At 38.4% G+C, this 19,668-nt stretch overlaps 3 protein-coding genes across 5 annotated transcripts; 2 read left to right on the top strand and 1 right to left on the bottom strand.

The window, feature by feature from the left end:
• Positions 1-256: 256 nt before the first annotated feature.
• Positions 257-5,012, top strand: LOC111810087 (U-box domain-containing protein 32). 3 transcript variants are annotated; one of them, XM_023696658.2, is made up of 9 exons: positions 257-637; positions 1,177-1,298; positions 1,464-1,585; positions 1,707-1,811; positions 2,356-2,468; positions 2,556-2,779; positions 2,968-3,495; positions 3,730-4,470; positions 4,549-5,012. In XM_023696658.2, exons 1-9 carry the CDS (start codon positions 454-456, stop codon positions 4,729-4,731), a joined length of 2,322 nt encoding a protein of 773 aa, XP_023552426.2. In that variant the 5' UTR covers positions 257-453; the 3' UTR covers positions 4,732-5,012. The 3 variants fall into 3 exon arrangements, with proteins under 3 accessions (XP_023552426.2, XP_086973875.1, XP_023552427.2); XM_087117749.1 differs by lacking the exon at positions 257-637 and adding an exon at positions 646-1,101 and having other exon boundaries at positions 1,177-1,243; XM_023696659.2 differs by lacking the exon at positions 257-637 and adding an exon at positions 646-1,101.
• A 1,100-nt stretch (positions 5,013-6,112) lies between these two features.
• LOC111810086 (C2H2-like zinc finger protein) lies at positions 6,113-11,381 on the top strand. Its single transcript, XM_023696657.2, has 10 exons — positions 6,113-6,348; positions 7,208-7,388; positions 7,869-8,005; positions 8,186-8,230; positions 8,346-8,399; positions 8,586-8,690; positions 8,791-8,994; positions 9,196-9,281; positions 9,724-10,769; positions 10,854-11,381. Exons 2-10 carry the CDS (start codon positions 7,208-7,210, stop codon positions 11,114-11,116), a joined length of 2,121 nt encoding a protein of 706 aa, XP_023552425.2. The 5' UTR covers positions 6,113-6,348; the 3' UTR covers positions 11,117-11,381.
• Positions 11,382-11,580: 199 nt separating this feature from the next.
• On the bottom strand, positions 11,581-19,422 carry LOC111810085 (mitogen-activated protein kinase kinase kinase YODA). Its single transcript, XM_087117372.1, has 12 exons — positions 19,137-19,422; positions 17,039-17,840; positions 16,103-16,834; positions 15,720-15,807; positions 15,559-15,621; positions 15,038-15,198; positions 14,829-14,904; positions 14,230-14,289; positions 14,050-14,157; positions 13,444-13,683; positions 12,949-13,040; positions 11,581-12,836 (listed from the first exon to the last, which is right to left on the bottom strand). The coding sequence occupies exons 2-12, from the start codon at positions 17,593-17,595 to the stop codon at positions 12,323-12,325; spliced, it is 2,691 nt and encodes an 896-aa protein (XP_086973498.1). The 5' UTR covers positions 17,596-17,840; positions 19,137-19,422; the 3' UTR covers positions 11,581-12,322.
• Between the last annotated feature and the right edge of the window lie 246 nt (positions 19,423-19,668).

Below are 19,668 nucleotides of genomic sequence, written 5' to 3'. Positions count from 1 at the left end.
ACAAGATTGTTTAATTAGCTTTAAAAAAGCATTCACTTGATAGTTTAACGATTACTTTTTCTATTTTAGATTGGAATCATATAAAGTTAACTTTTTTTTTTTTTCCAGAAAATTCAAATTCTAAAATGAAAGATATAATGTAAGCAAAATAATTTTATACATTATTTTTAGAATATAATGTAAATTAGAAAAGTATAAATTAATTCTTAATATTTATCGGGTGAAAAGAAAAAAGAAAATTCGGCCAACTCAAGTAGTAAGGCATCCACGTCAGAATTCCAAGCTTGATTGGTTGAGTTGGTGTGTGTGACTTCGTCACCTAAGACGAGTCGTCCGTCTGTCGGTTCAGGCACCGCGTAGTCGAACCCCAAACAAATCTCAATCATACAGTGATCTCTTGTTGAGAGATGTCGGAATTCCATTGCTGCTTTGCCAATTGGTAGCTTCCTGCAAATGGGCACTGCCGAGGAGACTGTACAACACCTGCAATTCGATGTTGAAGACACTATCTTTGTTGCAGTGGGAACCGACGCCGACGACGCCAAAGCTACTCTCCTTTGGGCTGTCCAGAACTTTGCCGGCAAGACTTTTTGTCTGCTTCATGTTCATCAGCTTACCCCTCGAGCTACTTCTCGGAGTGAGTTTTGTACCTCTGGATTTCCTTTTCTGTTGCTACAATCTTCTGCTATTGAAGTATATGCTCTTACTCAATGCCTACAATTACTAACGATTTCGCTTCACATCATTTGCTATCTCTGCTGGTTGACTGTCTAGAAAGAGCTCTAAGCTACCCAATTAATGAAATCTTCAACATTACGGTGCTCTCAATAGGATTGGGGATTGGAAATTGTGGTTGTGATTCGCCGTCTTCAACTAATTCTCACATCTTTCAATTTCCTGTAGTTATGTGCCATTGAATCAGTGAAGGGGGCTTGGGTGGTTTTATATGTCAGCTGCCAATTCAAAATCAGATCTGGTTCTGGAATGGCTAGTTTTTGGTTGGTTGTAATGCAATCCCCTTTTGGTTTTGAACGGATATAGGGTTCCTTCAGCCTCTGAAATCGACGACACTTCTCTCTTGTTTTGATCTGTTTGTTTCAAGTAATTGACAACTTCTAGTGCCGGTTCCTTTTGTGTATCATATGTGTTCTTATACAATGTTATCCTTACCTGCAGAACATGAAGATCCATCTTCCAATACACTAAAAGAACATGTAGCGAACGCATTTGAGGACCTCCAAAGGCAAAAGTCTTTTGAACTTCTTAATCAATATGTTCTCATTCTTGCCAAACTGGGGGTACCATTTCAATTCCCATATTAGTTCAAGATAAATTTAATTATTATAAAGACTGCTATAGCATGCTACACTATCTTAACTAATGAATGGGTAGACAGGTGGTATTATCAGTGAAAAGCTTTTTATTGGTTATTACTCAAATCGATGAATTCGCTTAATTTGTAGGTACGAGCGCAAAAGATATTGATCGAGACGAACAGTGTCGAGAGGGGGATTGTTGAAATTATTGATCAGTACAGTATTAAATGGCTAGTCATGGGTTTAGATGCAGAAAGATACAATCTGAAGTATGCATAATTTACTATGAACTTTCTGGAATTTTTGCTTGTGTTTTTGGCAACATATGCTTAGTTTCATCATAATGTTATTTGTGAGATCTGTTTATTTATATCTCAATTACACTGTTAGGATGTCCACAGGGTTAAAGTCCAAGAAAGCGTTCTTTGTATCCCAACAGGCACCAATATGCTGCCATATATGGTTTGTCTGCAGAGGGCGCCTTATGTACTCAAGGTACTTTGTTCTTTTAGAATTTGAATTGGTTTTGATTTCAAGGCTGGTTGATGAGCTAGCCCACTAGCTGATATTGTCCTCTTTGAGTTTTTTCTTTCGGGCTTCCCCTCAAGGTTTTTAAAATGCATATGCTAGGGAGAGGTTTCCACACCCTTATAAAAAATGTTTCTTCCCAACCGATGTGGGATCTCACAATCCACCCCTTCGAGGCCCAGTGTCATCGTTGGCACTCTCGTTCCCTTGTTGGCACACTATCTTGTGTCCACCCCATTTCGGGTTTCAGTCTCCTTGCTGGCACATTGCCCGGTGTCTGCCTCTGATACCATCTGTAACAATCCAAGCCCACCGGTAGCAGATAGTTTTCTCTTTAGGCTTTCCCCTTTGGGCTTCCTTCAAGGTTTTTAGAACGCGTCTGCAAGGGAGAGGTTTCCACACCCTTATAAGAAATGCTTCGTTCCCCTCTCCAACTGATGTAGGATCTCACGATCTTTATACTGAAAACTGACCATTGGGCTACTTGTGAATGATATGTTTATTAAAACAGGGAGGGTGGACCGGGAAGATTCAATAAGTTGCAGCTGCAGAACACGGAAATAGGAATCAACCATACAAACCATCTGAGACCAGAATCTGTGACTTGTAAATTGAATCTTCTAGGTATCTCATATATTCAAACTTGACTCCTGTGACTTCTGGCTTCCACAAAGAAGACAGCAGAATTACATTTGTTGCAGAACTTTGCAGATGCTCAAGAACAGGAGAATGCATTTGATAGCATAAGCAGGTTTATATATGAAGGTCAGACGGATCCAAAGTTCGAAAACCTGGGTACTTCAAGGACGACGCTATTGTTAAAGAACGAGGTGAGTGGTTTGCAAGAAGCAGCATCGATGAACGTTACGCCCATAAAAGAATTTGAAGGAGTGAAGGCTTGGATAGAGGAAGAAGCTGTAGATGCTGAATTCAAGGTAGTTTGTGATTGTTGTCTAAAGTAATATCAAGTTTTGTGAAAGAAAGAGTAGTCTTTTGTTACAACGGGCGCGGATAAGAACGCTTAATGATTAGATAAATGTTATGATTGAGTTATGAAGATTTCCTCGGAGCTTCCGCACGTTTCGTTTTCAATTAAGGATGTTCTTTTTGTGTCATCTTATAGGCTAAATCATTAGAAAGCTCGTGTGTGGAGGAGGTGAAGAGAAGAAAGGAGATGGAAGAAATTTTAGCGAGTTCGAAAAAAGAAGTGGAAAGGATGAACAAAGAGCATGATAAGCTCTTGAAAGAACTGCACCGTGTCCACAAGCAGAAATCGTTACTTGAGAGAAAAGCGTCGGAGAGCCGGTGTGATGTGGAGGAGTTGGAGAAGAAGATGTTTGCAGCTGTTGATCTCTTAGTGAGCTTCAAGGAGAAACGAGATAAGTTGCAGATCGAGCAGGAAGATGCAACGAACGAGCTCCGAAAGCTGAAGAACATGGTTGAAAGGGAATCATCGTGTAATCGCCGTGCAGAAATGCCTACATTCTCCTTCATGGAGATAATTGAAGCAACGAGAAACTTTGACCCTTCCTGGAAGATTGGTGAGGGAAGACATGGCAGTGTTTATAAAGGCGTTCTTCGCCACATGGATGTCGCTCTAAAAATGTTTCCTTCGTATGGTTCTCATTCCCAATCAACGTTCCAATACGAGGTAAATCTTGTTCTCAAAAGAATAGTTAATAAAGAATCAACCCAAGGGAAAGTTTCAGAACAGATTACCTTGATGATCAAGATCACGAGTTTAGAAATGAATTTTCTTTACTCTTGGCTTAAGCCTTCAATATTTTTACTACGTTGTTCACGTTCATATCTTGTTTGCTAGTTTATGATTATATGCACAACCGACCTTTAACTCGTGCTTTGGTTTTGTATTATCGAGTAACAGGTTGAGCTCTTGAGCAGGGTTAGGCATCCCAACCTGGTTTCAATTATTGGAGCATGTCCAGAATCCAGGTTAATAGTGTATGAGAATATGAAAAACAGCAGCTTGGAAGACCACCTTGCCTGCAAAAATCGACCACTTCCATGGCAGATACGGATTCGTGTTGCTGCTGATATCTGCTTGGCCCTTATATTTCTGCATTACAGCGAGCCCTGCATTGTCCATGGAGATATAAAGCCAAGCAAAATCCTACTTGATGCCAACTTTATAGCCAAACTAGGTGGCCTGGGCATCACTCGTTTGATCCCGCAAGAACAAAAGGCCTTCGATTCGGCCTCGGTATATAGTTTGTCGAAAGAAAATAATTCATATATAGATCCAGAATATCTTGAAACTGGAAGGTTAACTCCAGAATCAGATGTCTATTCTCTTGGTGTTACTTTGCTGCGAGTTTTAACTGGCAGAGCACCTCCAAGTATTGTAAATGATGTAAAATGTGCTCTAGAAAATGACCAGATTGGTGCCATTTTGGACTCATCAGCTGGAGACTGGCCACATGATCTAGCACAACAGTTGGCTCTTGTGGCACTGCGGTGCTGCGAGAAGGAAAAGTCGAATCGGCCTGACCTCGTCTCGGAGTTGTGGAGTGTTTTGGAGCCAATGAGATCCATTGCCTCAGCCTCATGTTCAAGCTTGAAGAAACACTCTCGCGTGCCTGCCCATTTTGCTTGTCCCATATTTCAGGTCAAAATCTAGCCAGAAGTAGTTCGCTGAGCAAAAACAAAAAGGAACTTACTGAGAACCCTTTGATTGATTTTACAGGAAATTATGAAAGATCCACTCATTGCTGCTGATGGGTTCACATATGAAGCTGATGCAATAAGAGGATGGTTCGAAAGTGGGCACAACACTTCTCCGATGACAAATCTTAAAGTTGAGCACTGTAATCTTGTACCAAATTATGCTCTTTTGAATGCAATTCAAGAGTGGCAGCATCAGCTATGACAACTTTGGTTACGTTTCCTTGCTCCTTCGCCTACCAGAACACACTACAAACTGGTAAGGTTTGGTACAAAAGCTGTCCCATAATTACAGTTCATATAGATTGTTTATGTACCTATATGTATAGTAATAGCCTTTGATGAACCCAACATTGTTATATTCTTAAATAAAGCATAGTCCGATGGGATACTAATGGGTTTGTATGGAACATTTTCCTTTCATTTCCAACTTTGTTATTGGGATTGAGGAACTTATTTTTGTTACCTTCCTTACGTTTAAACTAATTTTGTTTTTTTTTTTTCGTTAAATTGTAAGTTTAGTTCCTAAAATTTAGGGTTCGTGTCTATTTAGTGCTTGAACTTTCAAAAATTTCTATTAAGTTTCTGAACTTTCGAGGTAACTCATCAAGCTATAGCAATGTGAATAGTGTCACCCGTCTATCTACTACTCTTTCTGTTTTGGTACTGTACCGTTGAGACTCTACTTTGGTTCTTGTACCGTGGAGTTAGGTGTTGCTGGTTAGGGTTGCGTGATACATGCCCCAACCTAGTGGAAATGGTCAGGGGTCTCTTGAACAGGATCCTTGTGTGTAAACCTATTTCTAGGCGGGGAGTGTGGGATCACGTAGGTTGACCTAGTAGCTAAAACTGATATACGGGGATCCTTTCACCCAAACTTCGACAAATTTATGGTCTCTTGGGAGAATTTGTTAGCTAACCCCCATGGATGATGTTCATATTGATGTTCAGATTCAGATCTAGTCATACTAGCTCGCAACTTATGAGGTCGCGCCTCAACCTAGGACACTGGTCATTTACTGCATAAGAAAGGCAAGCCACCTAAGCAGTAGAAAAGGAAGATTGAGAAGATGGTATCAGAGACAACATCGAGCAGTGTGCTAGCGAAGATGCTAACCCTCAAGGAGACGGGTTGTGAAATCCCATAGAGTTGGAGAAGGAAACGAAGCATTAGGGTGTGGAAACCTCCTCTTAATAGACGCATTTTATAAATGTTAGGTTGACGCGTTAAAAGGATTAAAGAATCGACTACGACACATTTGGTTTCTTAACGAGAAAATATTTTCGCTTATTTAAATATATGGAGCAACACGTGAAAAACACGTGATCACTATCTCAATTTACGAAAACATCCCTATGGCTCTCAAATTGGGCCTCTTTCGGCGAATTATGTTTGGGCTAATTGGGCCCATATCAGAAATGAAGCGAGAAACATGGCCCGTTTGTTGCTCGGCCCAATATCCAAATTTAGTAACGTACGCACGTCAACAGCGCGTGCGCCTGTGTAATTTCCACGTCATATAATTCTCCTTTACATATTAAACTTTTTTGTTTTTGTTTTTTGTTTTTTGCCGGAGTGAGCAGGAACAGGGCTCCGTTTTTATGCCTTTATATTTTCACCTACAAGCCTTCATTTTTTTTTTCTCTCTATGAAGAAACTCTCCTAAGAAAACAGCTTCTCTCTTCTCCATCGATCACTTTCTCGAATTTTCCAGGCCCGTTTCCTCCGGCCTGCCTTGTAACTCTTTCCAAATCGGCTCCTAATACGATCCGATCTGTCGCCTTCTTTCTTTCTTGGAATCGATCTCTGTCGTTCTTACTGGTACGTCAATCGATCACACTCAGTTTTTTTCTTAATTCTATTTGTTTCCGCTTATTGGCTTTCTATGTGCCTTCTTCTATCGATTACAGATCATGCGCCGGAGTTCTTGAAATGGTTGTTTCGCTCTTTCGTTATTTTCTTGCTGGGCTTTTTTTTTTTTTTTTTTTTTTTTTTTTTTTTTTTTTTGGTTCAGTGTTTAATTGATGGTTCCAATTCATATGCCTGCAGAGGTATGCTATATAGATGGATGAAACGTCGTCTGTATCTATATATTGGGTTCTTCTAATAGTGAACGTAACTTGGCCAAAGTGTTGTGTCTTGTTATAATGATGGGAGATTTGTGTAATTATTTTGAATGAGATGGCGTTTAGATAATGCTGACTTTTCGTCCTTCGTTCCCTGTTGTTCTTGATTTCTTTCTTCGAGTCCCTGGAAGTGTTCTGTAAATGTTGGGGTAAATAAATTGAATTCTCTTCGTTTTCTTATGATATATATATTTTTTAGTAACTTATCTGTTTTTTAGGATGTACTTATTATTAAATTGCGGAAGATTGTTCTTGTTTCCCCTAGAACGATTTGCAGTGGAATGAATTTGTAACTTGGGGCCAATACTTGAATCCAGCATGGAAATTTAGTCATCTAGAAAGTATTTTGGCCCTTTTGCCATTTCATAGTTTCCCCATATGCTAGCACATTCTTAGTGGATTGAAAGTTTTTACAGCTAATATTTGTGCTTTTTTTCCTTGATTCATCGCTAATTGGTGTACTTGTATGATCAAGGTTACTAGGTATTGCTTGTAAATATGTAATATATTTCCCTTCTGATTTTGTGCGAATTCTATCTTTAAAACTTGTGTAGATGCCAGTTTCAAAACTCAAGACCTCTAACTATCCAGATGTGATGAAATCGGAGGAGGGAAACGATTCTCTAGACACTATTATTAGACAGGCAATTGGGAAAGAGCCTTTTCTTTCTTTCTCTAGAGCTGGTGAGAGTCCAGTCCAGTGGATTCAATTACTTCATGCTCTCGATCAACAAGGTATTATAAGTGTTCAACTAAATCAATCTGCAATGAAGGGGCTCTCTCTGAAATGTTGGAGTATTGCAGTAGCATATTATGTCCTTTGGATGTAATGATTATTGCTTCATAGGACTTATTGAGTACCATTCACTTGCATTTCAAGTCAAGAGTATAGAACAATCCTTTGATATATACAACAATTTTAGACAACAAGCATAGTGGCTGGTATCAGGAACAAAGCTACAATAAATTTTCTAGCATATGTGTTGAATTCCTTCTTTTAGTAAAGCTTTATCAGCTTTTCTGTGTGTATGCACATGTCCATACCTCTGCTCTTTATAGTCAATTCAAGAGTATCCTTGTACAATAACAAGGCCTCCTAGAAGGGGGTTAATTTTTCATTGAATGTACCATTATTCTTTATTCAAATCTTATGGTTTGCGTTCCATTACCAGTTAGGACTCAATAGCTTTGAAACATGTTTTGTTATTTCAACAGAACTCCCGGGTTGGCCCTTGCTCTCTCCTTTAAAGATTCAAATGCAGAAGTGTGAGAAGTGTTCCCGGGAATTTTGCTCAGTTATCAACTACCGAAGGCACATACGAGTGCATCATAGGCTGAAAAAGCTTGATAAGGTGTTTCTTTTTCTATCTGATGGTTTTTTTTATCATTATTTTATGAAAATTACTTCATCCTTCGTATTTGGAGCTACGTGCTTGCTGATTATTAAATTAAATTGTGAGTCTGACTTCTGATATTCTTTTTCTCACTGATTTCGTGCTTGCTTGACGTACATATTCATTTGCACTTTGTAGGATTCTGCCAAAAGTAGGGATTTACTAGCAGCATTTTGGGACAAGGTAATCTTTGTTCTACATTGCCTCATCTTTTATTTCAAAACTTGTTCATTGATGTTGTTCTGCATTGTTGAGTTCCCTTATTATTAAAAGACTGATTTATTGATGCTTTATACAGCTAACCTGGGAAGAGACGAAGGAGGCTGTCTCATTCAAGAATGTCTCAGTTGAGGCAAGTCATTCCCCAGTTTCCTTACTTCTTCATTTGAATTCTTGAATAAAATGTCTATCCTTTCTTTGCAGTCTTTAAATTATCGGATGGAAATTAAGGGAACGTAATATGTAGGAAAATCCTAGCAGTTTTTAGGTATTGTCTGTTTTACGTTCTCTTAAATGATTATTCTCTGTAAACATATAGGGAATACAAGGGTCAGCTGTAATCAAGAATCTGACAGTTATCATTGGAAAACCTGGATTTTCTGCCCTACCGCATGTTTATTTGAGGGCAGGTTCTGCCCTTTTGGTATGTTTATGTTCCACCGGCCTTTAGTTTGGTACCTATCATCATCATTGCATTATTGTGAACAAATACATATTGATATCGCATACCTGAACCTTTTCAGGACATTGTACAAGGTAGACCATCTAGGTTTCCATTATCTTCCCAGGAGTTATTCGAAATTCTTGACAATGCAAGCGAAAAAACCTTCCTATGTGGAACAGCTGTTTCGATGCAAAAATATATATTTGATGGGGAGGCTGTAAAAATTGGTCTTGAAACTAAAAACTTGGTTGCTTGCATGAGCTTCATGTTGGAACAGAAATTGGTAAGTTATTTCCCTTCAATTTTAGTACACTTCTTATGTTCTGTCTGGCTGATAACTCTTGCTTTGTTGCAGATTTGGGGTGTATACAAGCAATATGCTATTATTATGTAATCATATATCCATATTGACATGATTATATACATATATATATATATATATATACTTTTTGCTCAATAACACGGGACTTATGGTTTTTTTAAGGTCAAAACATGGCTTGCTGATAAGGATGCTGAAGCTTTAAGGTGCCAGAAGTTGCTGGTAGAGGAGGAGGAAGCTGCTCAAAGGAGGTATATCCATTGTCATTTCCATCTAATTTCCTCTTTTTCATGGTACCTTCCTGTGAATTTTGGAAAGAGTAAGCCTGATCTAGCAGGATAAAATACACCTTGGTAGTCTTAATCAGAGTAGATGAAAAATATTCTTACTTACATTAATAGTCGTGTAGTATCAATGGTAAGTATGCTATTTGATAAAGAACAAAAATTACTGTGTTGAACAACTATTTCTTGGTAAGGATCAAGATTACTTGAACCAGTATCCTTCGTCTTGTTGAATATCCTGCTGTTCTTAACTTGGCCAAGCTACTACTATCTCCGTGTGGAGGTTCACTGAACCCTTAAAATAAGAATATAAAATAACCTGGCTAAAAATACTAACTGTTCAAAAGCTTGCTTGTTGTGAATTATCTGTCTTAGATTGCTTGTTTCTCACTCATGTGCAACTCTGTAGACAAGCGGAGCTGTTGGAAAGAAAAAGGCAGAAGAAGCTAAGGCAGAAAGAACAAAGGTTAAAGGAGCAAAAACATGAAGAGAAGGTTGATATGGAAGGGAGTGTAGATGAAACAATTGAAGATGTGTTACTTGAAGAATCATCTAGCCCTCAGACTGAATGTCATTCAGAAAGGGACTCTTTGGGCATATTGGCTGATCATACTCCGTCTTCTATTGAAACATCTCAACAATCTCTAACTGATGAAGATGAAGATTCCGAGTCTCATTCTGGGTTTCGCAGTGGCTACCCTGAACATCTTCCTATTGATCACAACGGTGAACATCAGAAAACACCAATGAATGGCCATAAGCATGTAATTGCCCAGTGGCAGGCATTGCCCAAGACCCAAAGGGGACTTTCTAATGGTTTTCGTGCAGAGCAGAATTATCAGGGACTCAAAAATGGAGATATGCGAAGGCATGGTAACCATGTGCAATCAAGGGCTGCACCCATTGTTAGTGGGAAAAAAGTATGGAGCCGGAAGCCAAAGCCAGAAAGAGATGGAGATCGTTTTCAGGCCAGGATTCAGGAAGAGACAACAGCCCAGGCAGAGGAAATTAAGAGCCATGAGGTTTTGATTGGTTCGATTTCAGTGGCATTATTAAATTGCACCCAAGAGAGTAAAGAGCCAGTTGGAGCTCCAGATGGTTGCCAGGATGGTCATCAAACTCCTAAGAAGATTAATAATCATTTGGAGAAGTTCATTAAGGTGGAATCTGTCCAAACTGCGACGAATCGGGCAATGGTTAAGCATTGGAGGCCAGTTAGTCGTAATGGAACCAAATGTGCAATGCCAGATCAAAGTGAAAGTGGCGAATCTGAAGCTGAAATGATAACTGAAAAGCTAGAGGATCAGGCCCTGCTGAATACGTATTCTCCGCGATCCTCCTCTTTGGATGGTGACACTGGTGACCGTGGAAACAACTCTTTGATCCGGGAAGAACCTGCGCAACCAGTTTGCTTGGAGTTCTCTAGTCATGCTGCAAAAGCTTTCCTTGCACAAAGTAAGTATATACGTTTGATGGATGGATACGCGTCTTGTTCTTACTTCTTGTGGGGAAGGTGGTCTAATTGTTTTGTTGATGCAGGGTGGAAGGAGGCTATAACAGCCGACCATGTCAAATTGAATCTACCCTCCGATTCCGAGTCTTCGGTATGTTTCGAAACTCAAAACGACCCTGAAACCTCCTCTGCATTCCAGCCGTCAAACTTCGACAGACATGCAATTTCGATTACCTTGGAGCCTCCCAAGTCCTCGGCCAATGAAGCTGGCAAGACCAAGTTGAGGACAAAATTTGAGAAGGGTGCGAAGATAAAGTACATTCCTAAAGTTCGAACTACTACTACCTGATAATGGGAGACAGGATGGGATTTAACCCACGAGTTTTTTACATTCTTTGCAGAGCCAATTTTTCCAATGGTCTTCTGTCTTGGAAGTTTAAAATTTTCTTTTCCTTCCCCTTCTTTTTACCTTTTACTGGGAAATCTTTTATGATTCTGTCCTTTTGTGTCAGGTTGCTCCAGCAGATTTGTTGTCGAGGAAAGTCCCTTATTTTTGTTATAATTTCTAGATTTTCCTGTAATATTTTTGTTATTAGCATCTATATTTTTTTGCCTGCCCTGCCTCTCTCATTTTTCTCATCCAATTTCAAACTTCAAGAATTTATTTAAAATCATGAGAACCAAATTTCATATTTATTATAAACTATTGCTTGATTTTAGGTTTCAAAATTTGTGCCTCAAATCTGAATTATCCCCTCTTTCTGCATGGAAATGTAGTGCTCATTCAACAATCAGGTTCAAACCAACATAAAATGACAGTCATACCTGAACTTCCATAAATCACTATAACGAACTTTAATTCCATGTGCTGTACAAATTCCTGATTCTCTCAATAACACCCTGACAGATACTAAAGCCAGATCATTCCTTCAACAACCGTACAGCATGATTTCTTTCCCTTTTTTTTTTTTTTTTTGTTGAAAGGAAGAGGTTCAGGGATGGTAATTACCATTTGGTCCTTTAGCTTTCTATATGATGATCTAAAAAATGTACATTTGTCACTTCTGTAAATGCTTTCCTAGTTCAGGAACTCCATGGATACCCCCGAGTAGTTCTCTCTATCTCAAGTAACCTCCTTTTCACATTGGATCATCAGAAGTCATCCAGCATGAACAAAGTTAAAAAATTTGCATCTCGGATTAGTTGGTCAGATGATAAATCGAACATTTGACCACTGTACAAACTGATACCGAAGGTCATTGCCGATCAAATCGAGCCAGATGTTAATTCAGCCACACAGACGAGCCTTCTTATCCTCCAAAAATTAGAATGTATAAAGAATTATCTCCACTGATTCCGTGGTGGAAGACTTCATATACCAGCTACTTCCACTTGATATCCTTAAAAAATCATAACCTTAGTCTACACTATGCCCGCCCCCTCCGTTCTTATATAACGTTTTCTTGGCAGTAGTGATTAGGTAATAGTCCCTCCAATCCAAAGAAAAAGCCTCTTATTCCTGAAAACTAGCTCTAGTAGGTGGATGCATTCGGAGTCAGATACCATTCATGCGGCTAGACGTTGTGGGGGTAGGACTCAAATCAAGAGAGGGGTTTGTTTTAACATGATCCCTCAGGAGCTGTCGAGACACTCGGTCAGCTAAGACCTGCTGTCCATCATACAATTCACCATAAGCAGGCCGTCCGACCTGCTTTCCCAATATATCATTTTCTGGTATCATTTCAGAGAATATGTGAGCCCCAGGCTGCAACCCTCGAAAAATATCGGGATTTGAATCATGGAAGGATATACAGCTGCTGTACGGTGTGCTATTTAAGGACTTTGGCTTGCTTCCAAATCCATCTTGCAAGTATATAGCTTGTTTCAGGTGGTTGTAAGGAATTGCACCACCACATCCTGTCAAAGGTGTGGATGAGCCCGAAGTGGTTCGTGGACTTGATATGGGTGAAGGAGACATTCTTCCACTGGTATGAGGTGATCGCGAGTGCAAAAGAGGGCTTCCAATTGGTGAAACAGGGCATGATATGTTTCTTTGAATATTGATTTCACTGGATGAAAAATGAAATCAGAATTAATCTCGCCTCAATCAGTGTATATCTTTTTTTCTTATTTATATATTTTTCGTTGAGGATTTGGGGGGCTGGGAGAAGAAGAAAGAACCTGGCATGAAGAACAGCTTTTGAGACTCTTGAAGAATGAACTGCAAGTCTACTATCAGAGTCCACAGAAGTAGTCCGTGATTGACCAATACCCTGGAAGTGATGAATAGACAAAACTCAGAACCAAGAATGGAAAGAAAAGAGAAAAAGAATTATTTACAGAACTAACGAAACTAATCTTTCCACAATAATCCAAGTGTCCTAGAGCTATTTAAACATCAAAACTCTACTAATTTGTCATAGACTCACAGCTGGTCACGTAGCTTAGCCTAATATTTGACTAAAATATCAATATATTTCAAATAAGAACCAAGTAAGATAGCAACACATAGCAGAATCATTTGCACCATGCAAATTAAGGAGAAGCCGTTGTAACCGCATTTGCAGTAAAATGAAATAGCGCAGACAGCAACAAAACCCAACCACAAGAGAGCCATACGCTTCGTGAATTAATGTGCTGTGATGAATCAAAAAGCAATGTAAAAAAAGTGTGTACCAAAATCTTCACTCCGTTTGTAACCCCAGGAGTTGTATCAGAAGGTTCAGAACTCAAAATAGGCCTCTCTACAGGCGCAGCATATTTGACAAAGGGATGCTCCAAGAGTTGAGCAGCTGTAGGTCGATGAAGCGGGTTTCGTTGCAGACACAGTCTCACAAAATCCTTACCATCATCTGAGAGGTGCTCTGGAATTACCGGGAGTTCCTTGCTATTACCAATCTTAAACATCGCAGCAACCTTTTAGGCAAGGATATAAAATGTCCCATCGTCAGAACAAAGAACAAGGTACTGTGTATGAAATGTGAGAGTAAGCTTCAAGAAAACATTCAAGATAGACCGGACCACACACGAAACCAAGAACTTTCAGAAGAATAAATAATAATGTGTAAAAAAAAAACATTTCCGTACAAATTACAATGCTAATAGAATGCGTCTTATAATAATTAAACTAAAAAAGAAAATACAACACCAAAAGCCTTCAAAATGATTATTGGGGATTTAAATGTGCTTTCTCATCAGTCCAGTAGAGATTTGATAACAAACTGTAAGTCCTGTTATTGAAAACACTTTTATTGCTTGATATTTAAAAGCGTCCTTACTCACCCCTTCATACTGGCTCCAGGGTGGCTTCGTAGTAGCCATCTCCAGAACGGTACATCCAAGACTCCAAATATCAACCGCAAGGTTGCAACCATTTGAGTTCTTTATGACCTAGGAAATATTTGGTCAGATATATGAATCATTTAGTTATGATTTTTGCTTAAATATACAATAAATTCTTACCTCAGGTGCCATCCAGTAAGGGCTGCCCTTCAATGATAGTGGACACGATTGGCCTGTGATCTGGAACCAAAGGGAACAGAGTTAAAAAAACAGCTGTGCATTAACCCACTAACATCCTGTTGTAAGTGAAAAAGGATCATAGATTTACTGATGTCTTACCATGTTGATTGAATGAAAAGTTCTAAGATTTCAGTGTATATCCACATACTAGAATAATTTATAATAGAAAAACTTTGAGAAGTAAATTCTAACATATACAATGTAAATATAGTAGATAAATATGAAACTGATAAATATGCATTTGTTAATCATTAACTAAAATAAAATCATGGGTTTTCAATAATATATGTTCTTCGTATATACTATTTAATAATTTCCTATTTTCCATATTACAATTGACTTTTATCATTGAATTTTAACAATAATTCAAATATTACTTGTTATGTACAATTTTGATATGCACAAGATAGTTGATAATTGATAAACAAAAAGAAGAAAACAAGCTCTATAACTTTAATGGATGGAGATGTCAAAATTAGTAATGCTTTCAAAGCATATAATTTGAGGTACAGTAAGGTATAAACTGTGAGCTATCTTACATGCTTTGCCATCCCAAAGTCTGCCAATTTAACACGTCCATTTGGGTCAACAAGTATGTTTGCTCCTTTAATATCCCTGCAGAGGTTAGAAGTTCAATCGTGTATAAAGTCCGGCAAACAATGTACAATAAGATAGTAGCAGCTACGCCAATACTACACTATTGCATGTGTCAGAAAAACTGTGGGCAAGATTCTTAAATCACAATCACCTGTGCACTGTAGTTTTAGCATGCAAATATGCAAGTCCTGATAGCAGTTGTTGAGTATAGCTACGGATTGCTAGTTCCCCAAATTGTCCATATTCTTGTAGTAATTTATAAATGGAACCACCAGATACATATTCCAGATATATATAGAATTTGTCACCCACCTGTTACAAATGATTTCAAATAAAAAAAATTACATGTTCAAACATGGAAGATTACATAACCACCTAAATCCAGATTTCCAACCACACCCATTAGGTCTCGAGTTGAATCCTAAACAGTATAGATGCCTCACCTCCAAAGACTTTTATCATCATAGAAAACTGCCAACCACCCATCCCCCCCAAAAGAGAAAAAAAAAAAAAAAAAAAATTGGCAGGCCTACATTCTGAATGGAGGAAATTCCATCCACAGAAAGGGGAAGGATTTGTTTAAAATAGGACAACTTCAACACAACCTCTTCCCTCATAATAATATAACGAGAATGTTAACAGCAAAAATTAAATTAGAAGTAAAATACTCACTGTTTCCGAACCATAATACTGCACGATGTTGGGATGCCGCAAACGACTCAGTAAAGCAATTTCCTACCATAAAATTAAGTAAATTCTAAATAAAAAATAGAAATATTAAAGAGTGAAAAACGGAAGCACTAAATGAGATTTGCATAAAATAGAACTTGTACCTGCATTAATTGTTTAGCACTTTCCTTAGACTTTGCATCATCAGAAAATAACGTGACCTCCTTCATTGCACACATTTCTCCACTTTCGCTAAATGATTGCAATAAATGAACCCAAAAAAAAAGAAAAGAAACAAAAATCAGAGAGCATCACATCGAAAGAAAAAAACAAAAGACATGTTACGTATTATGTTATCGGTGGTAGAAAATCAACCATGTTACGCACTAAAAACGACAGACCTCACAAGTAAGAGAAATAAATGGCATCAATATTATATTATAATAAAGGTTTAATAGCTACAGCATCATAACTAGTATTGTGAATGAACAAACTTTTGCATGAATCAGTGACATTGACAAATTAAATGTTTACTCTGTTAACATACCTATTAAAACCAACATATACGTGCCCAAATGTTCCCCTACCCAGTAGCTTCCCCTTTTTCCAGCGTGAACCTGGGCTTGCTGGATTCTCTGTCCTTCCTGGGCTCCTAGGAACTGTAGGAGATGTCACTGCGGAATTTGAATGCGAAAACGGTGAAGAGTTTGAGATTGCTATGGGAGGAAGAGGCAAACGATGAGTTTGTTTCTCATCAGGCCAGCATGTTTGTGACTCAGCAGGTACAGCTCCTGCTCTAGGATGAATAGGCGTGACAGCACCACTTTGAATTCTGGAACTAGGGCCGGGGCTAGTCATTCTAGAACTAGGTACTGGAGAATATTCAGGGCTACCCCTACTTTGTTGCCAAAAGAAGTGGCCCGCCATATCACCTCCCATAGAGTTGTGCCCTGAATTGTGACCAGAACCAGGACTCGAACAATGGCCAGATCCACCTAAAACGACATCTGGGTGAGATTTTCCAGCCCAAACAGCAGCGTTCACGACTTGCTCAGTGCTAAATACCCTCATAGGACTTCTGGAGGGACTAGACATAGAACTATCAGGAGCACTAAAGAAGGCCCCATGGCGAGGAACTTGTAGATTTGTTACGTTGCTGCTTAAAGGCCTCCGTTTGGGTATTGAAGCACTTTTATGAGGAAATGGAACATTTTCCGCTTTCTTTCCCTCTTTTAAATGTATTTGCACGACAGTAGGAGACTGATCTTTGACAGTTGCACTTCAGAAAAATCCATCAAATATGTAAGGGACAAGTAAAATAATAAGTTAAAAAAACAACGCATCAGATGCAAGCTGACTGCTGTAGAATATGGACAAAATGATGCAAGTAACCTTATTAAGCGATTCAACCAAGACTACGGACAATGAAAAGAATGACTCCCGAATGAAAGATAAAAAATGAAATAAAGATGTGAGAGCATACCTAGGTTCAGTAGAAGCTATCACAGTTCTAGCCCCAATGGCAAAGTCTGTTGCCCGAGGACTACGTTGTCGTGAATCGTTGGGATCATCACTATCACTCAAGGACTCACCAGAGACTGAACCAGTGACCAAATCTCCATCCAAATCTGCAGGACCTGGCCTACTTCGAATACATGCAGGTCTAGGGAGGGGTAGGAATGAAGATGTCTTGGAACTTCTCTCTAATTTAGATTTTGCTGTCACACCAATCCCAGAATCTGTGCGACTTATACCTACACGGTGCAAATCTGGAAGTGGAAGTTTGTGAGAACGTGATCTTTCAGCAAAACTTTGACATCTAGATACTTCTTTGGAAGGTGATGGTGATCTTGATAGAGGTGATTTAGACCCCTTCTCAGATATAGTGTCACCACCACGTCTACGAGAACTTCCTGATCTGCAGTTCACTTTCCCTTCAGGTGGATTCTTAAACTTACGGTGTAATGAATCAATGAAACTTTCCTTGCTCGCTTTCTTCTTCACTTCTTTGGATGACGACTTCCCCCACCATGAAGGCATTTTTGGCTTTTATCCTAAATTATGTGGAAGAAGCAAAGAAGCGACTCTAAATTGAACTCACTCTGCAGGAGAAAATATTTCGTGAAAACGGATGATTAAGCAGATGTTACACTTCCAAGGCATCCGACAAGTAAATGATACCCTTCATACCATAGACACGCTGGTAAAGCTGTGACTGAGGACCCAAACTACCACTTCAGCTAAGATTTGAGAAAGCCCAACAATCAGGAACTTGTAACAAAATCCTGCATGAAAAGGAAGTGGAAATTTGAATGCTTAAGATACCAAGAAGAATGATGTATCTGTTAGAGAAACAGCATTCTATTTATTATTATAAAAACTGAAAACTGATCCAGTTAGAATTTAAATAATATATATATGTTCTAAGAAAATGTCTAGATAGCCTGAACGAAAAGTAAGCTTGTGCATGCAGGAAATTCAGGATTTCACGACCTCAGATACAACAAACATGTTCCAAGCAAACTCTGGATCCATTAGCTTTATATTCTTCAGCAGCAATACTGCAAAAACTGGGTAAGTTTCTCTAAAGCTTTTGAAGTCTTCCAACGCATACGAATCACTACCGACAATCACAATCTTACAGTTTTGAATCTGAGGTTCAAATTTGAAAGGTACAGATGAGACGATTGGATAAATAGTGCCTTTCGTGGCTGATATGGGTCCACAATCACAAAATACCTTTGAATCTTTGAATTAAGAAAATAGTGCAAAGATTTTTCAAGCACTATTTGACTCTCTTTAATAATCCCCAAATCTACTTCTTAATTGGAGACAGTCAAATTTCTATTATCTTATCATTGATAAATTTGAGATTTTTTCATAATCCCCAAATCTACTTCTTCAATGGGGTTATAAAACTGTGTCCAGTTTCTCACGTAATTACTTTTATTGATATAAAATATAGTCCTTGATCTGTATTAAAAGAAAAGTCTCATTGATGGACATGAGAAGGAAAAAAACAAAACAGAATAATAAAAATAAAGAATCAAAGTTGGTAAGCAACCTTTAATCCTCGCAATAAGGGAAAACTAATGGTTAATGAGAGCTTGAGACCATTAATTACACCGCCGAACAAGTAAAAACGATTAGACAGTCAACATACCCAACATTCGAATGATTCTAGCTGCCTTCCACTCCGAAACAACTTCTTATTAAGGAAAGGTAGGAAAAAAATTGACTAGATCAGATGGGGAAAAAAAAATCCAAATCCAAATCCAACCTCTAATCGCTTGTGTCATCTGATATAAACCGAAATTCCCACTGCAACGAAATGAACTGAACCATTAAGCTCTGTCGTCACCAACCACACTTCCAAATTTAATTTCCTCCTTTTCTTTCCCAAGCTTATTAGGAAATGAAACAACGAGCTACACGTCCATCGCGCTCGAAACTATACTCTACGATACAGATCTACCATGAATCTGATACAGATAAACTAGCACAGTGACTAAAGAAACTAAAACCGGATAATCAATAATTTACTAAAATTAGATTAAAAGAAAGAAATGAAGAAGTGTTACCTTAGATATCGGAAACTGCAAATTCCAGTAGAATCCCACTCTACTCGCCCAAATCCTAGTGAGGTAGACTTCCACAGTAATTCAAACAGAAGAGAAATTAGAGGAATCGAAACCCTAGAATCTGAAATCACAAATTATCAGAGGCGAAACGTTACATCAATCTTCTCCATTTCATACTGAATTGTGGGATTGAGAAAATCGCGTAACGAAAGTGAGAGAAAGAGAGAGAGAGAGAGAGAGAGAAATGAAAGAGAAAGAGTCTGCCTCAGCTACGACATGGAGTTGTCGAAAGTTGATATTTTTAATATATTTTAAGAAATGCGTAAATAAAATAAATTATTTCATCATTCATTGCTTTTCTTCTCTCTTTCTCTCTCTAGAACCTGCCACCAAACTTTAATAAACCTTTTTTTTTTTAATTTTAAATATTTAATTTTTCCACTTTAACTTTCAATTTATTATTTATTTTATTTTAATCGTTTCCATTATGTTACGTGATTATGTTTCCAACATTATGTTATGTCAACCATAT

This window comes from Cucurbita pepo, chromosome 14 (genome assembly GCF_057944985.1).
Source record: "Cucurbita pepo subsp. pepo isolate OVF chromosome 14, ASM5794498v1, whole genome shotgun sequence".
NCBI lineage: Eukaryota > Viridiplantae > Streptophyta > Magnoliopsida > Cucurbitales > Cucurbitaceae > Cucurbita > Cucurbita pepo.
This window is presented reverse-complemented; position numbering and strand designations above follow the sequence as displayed.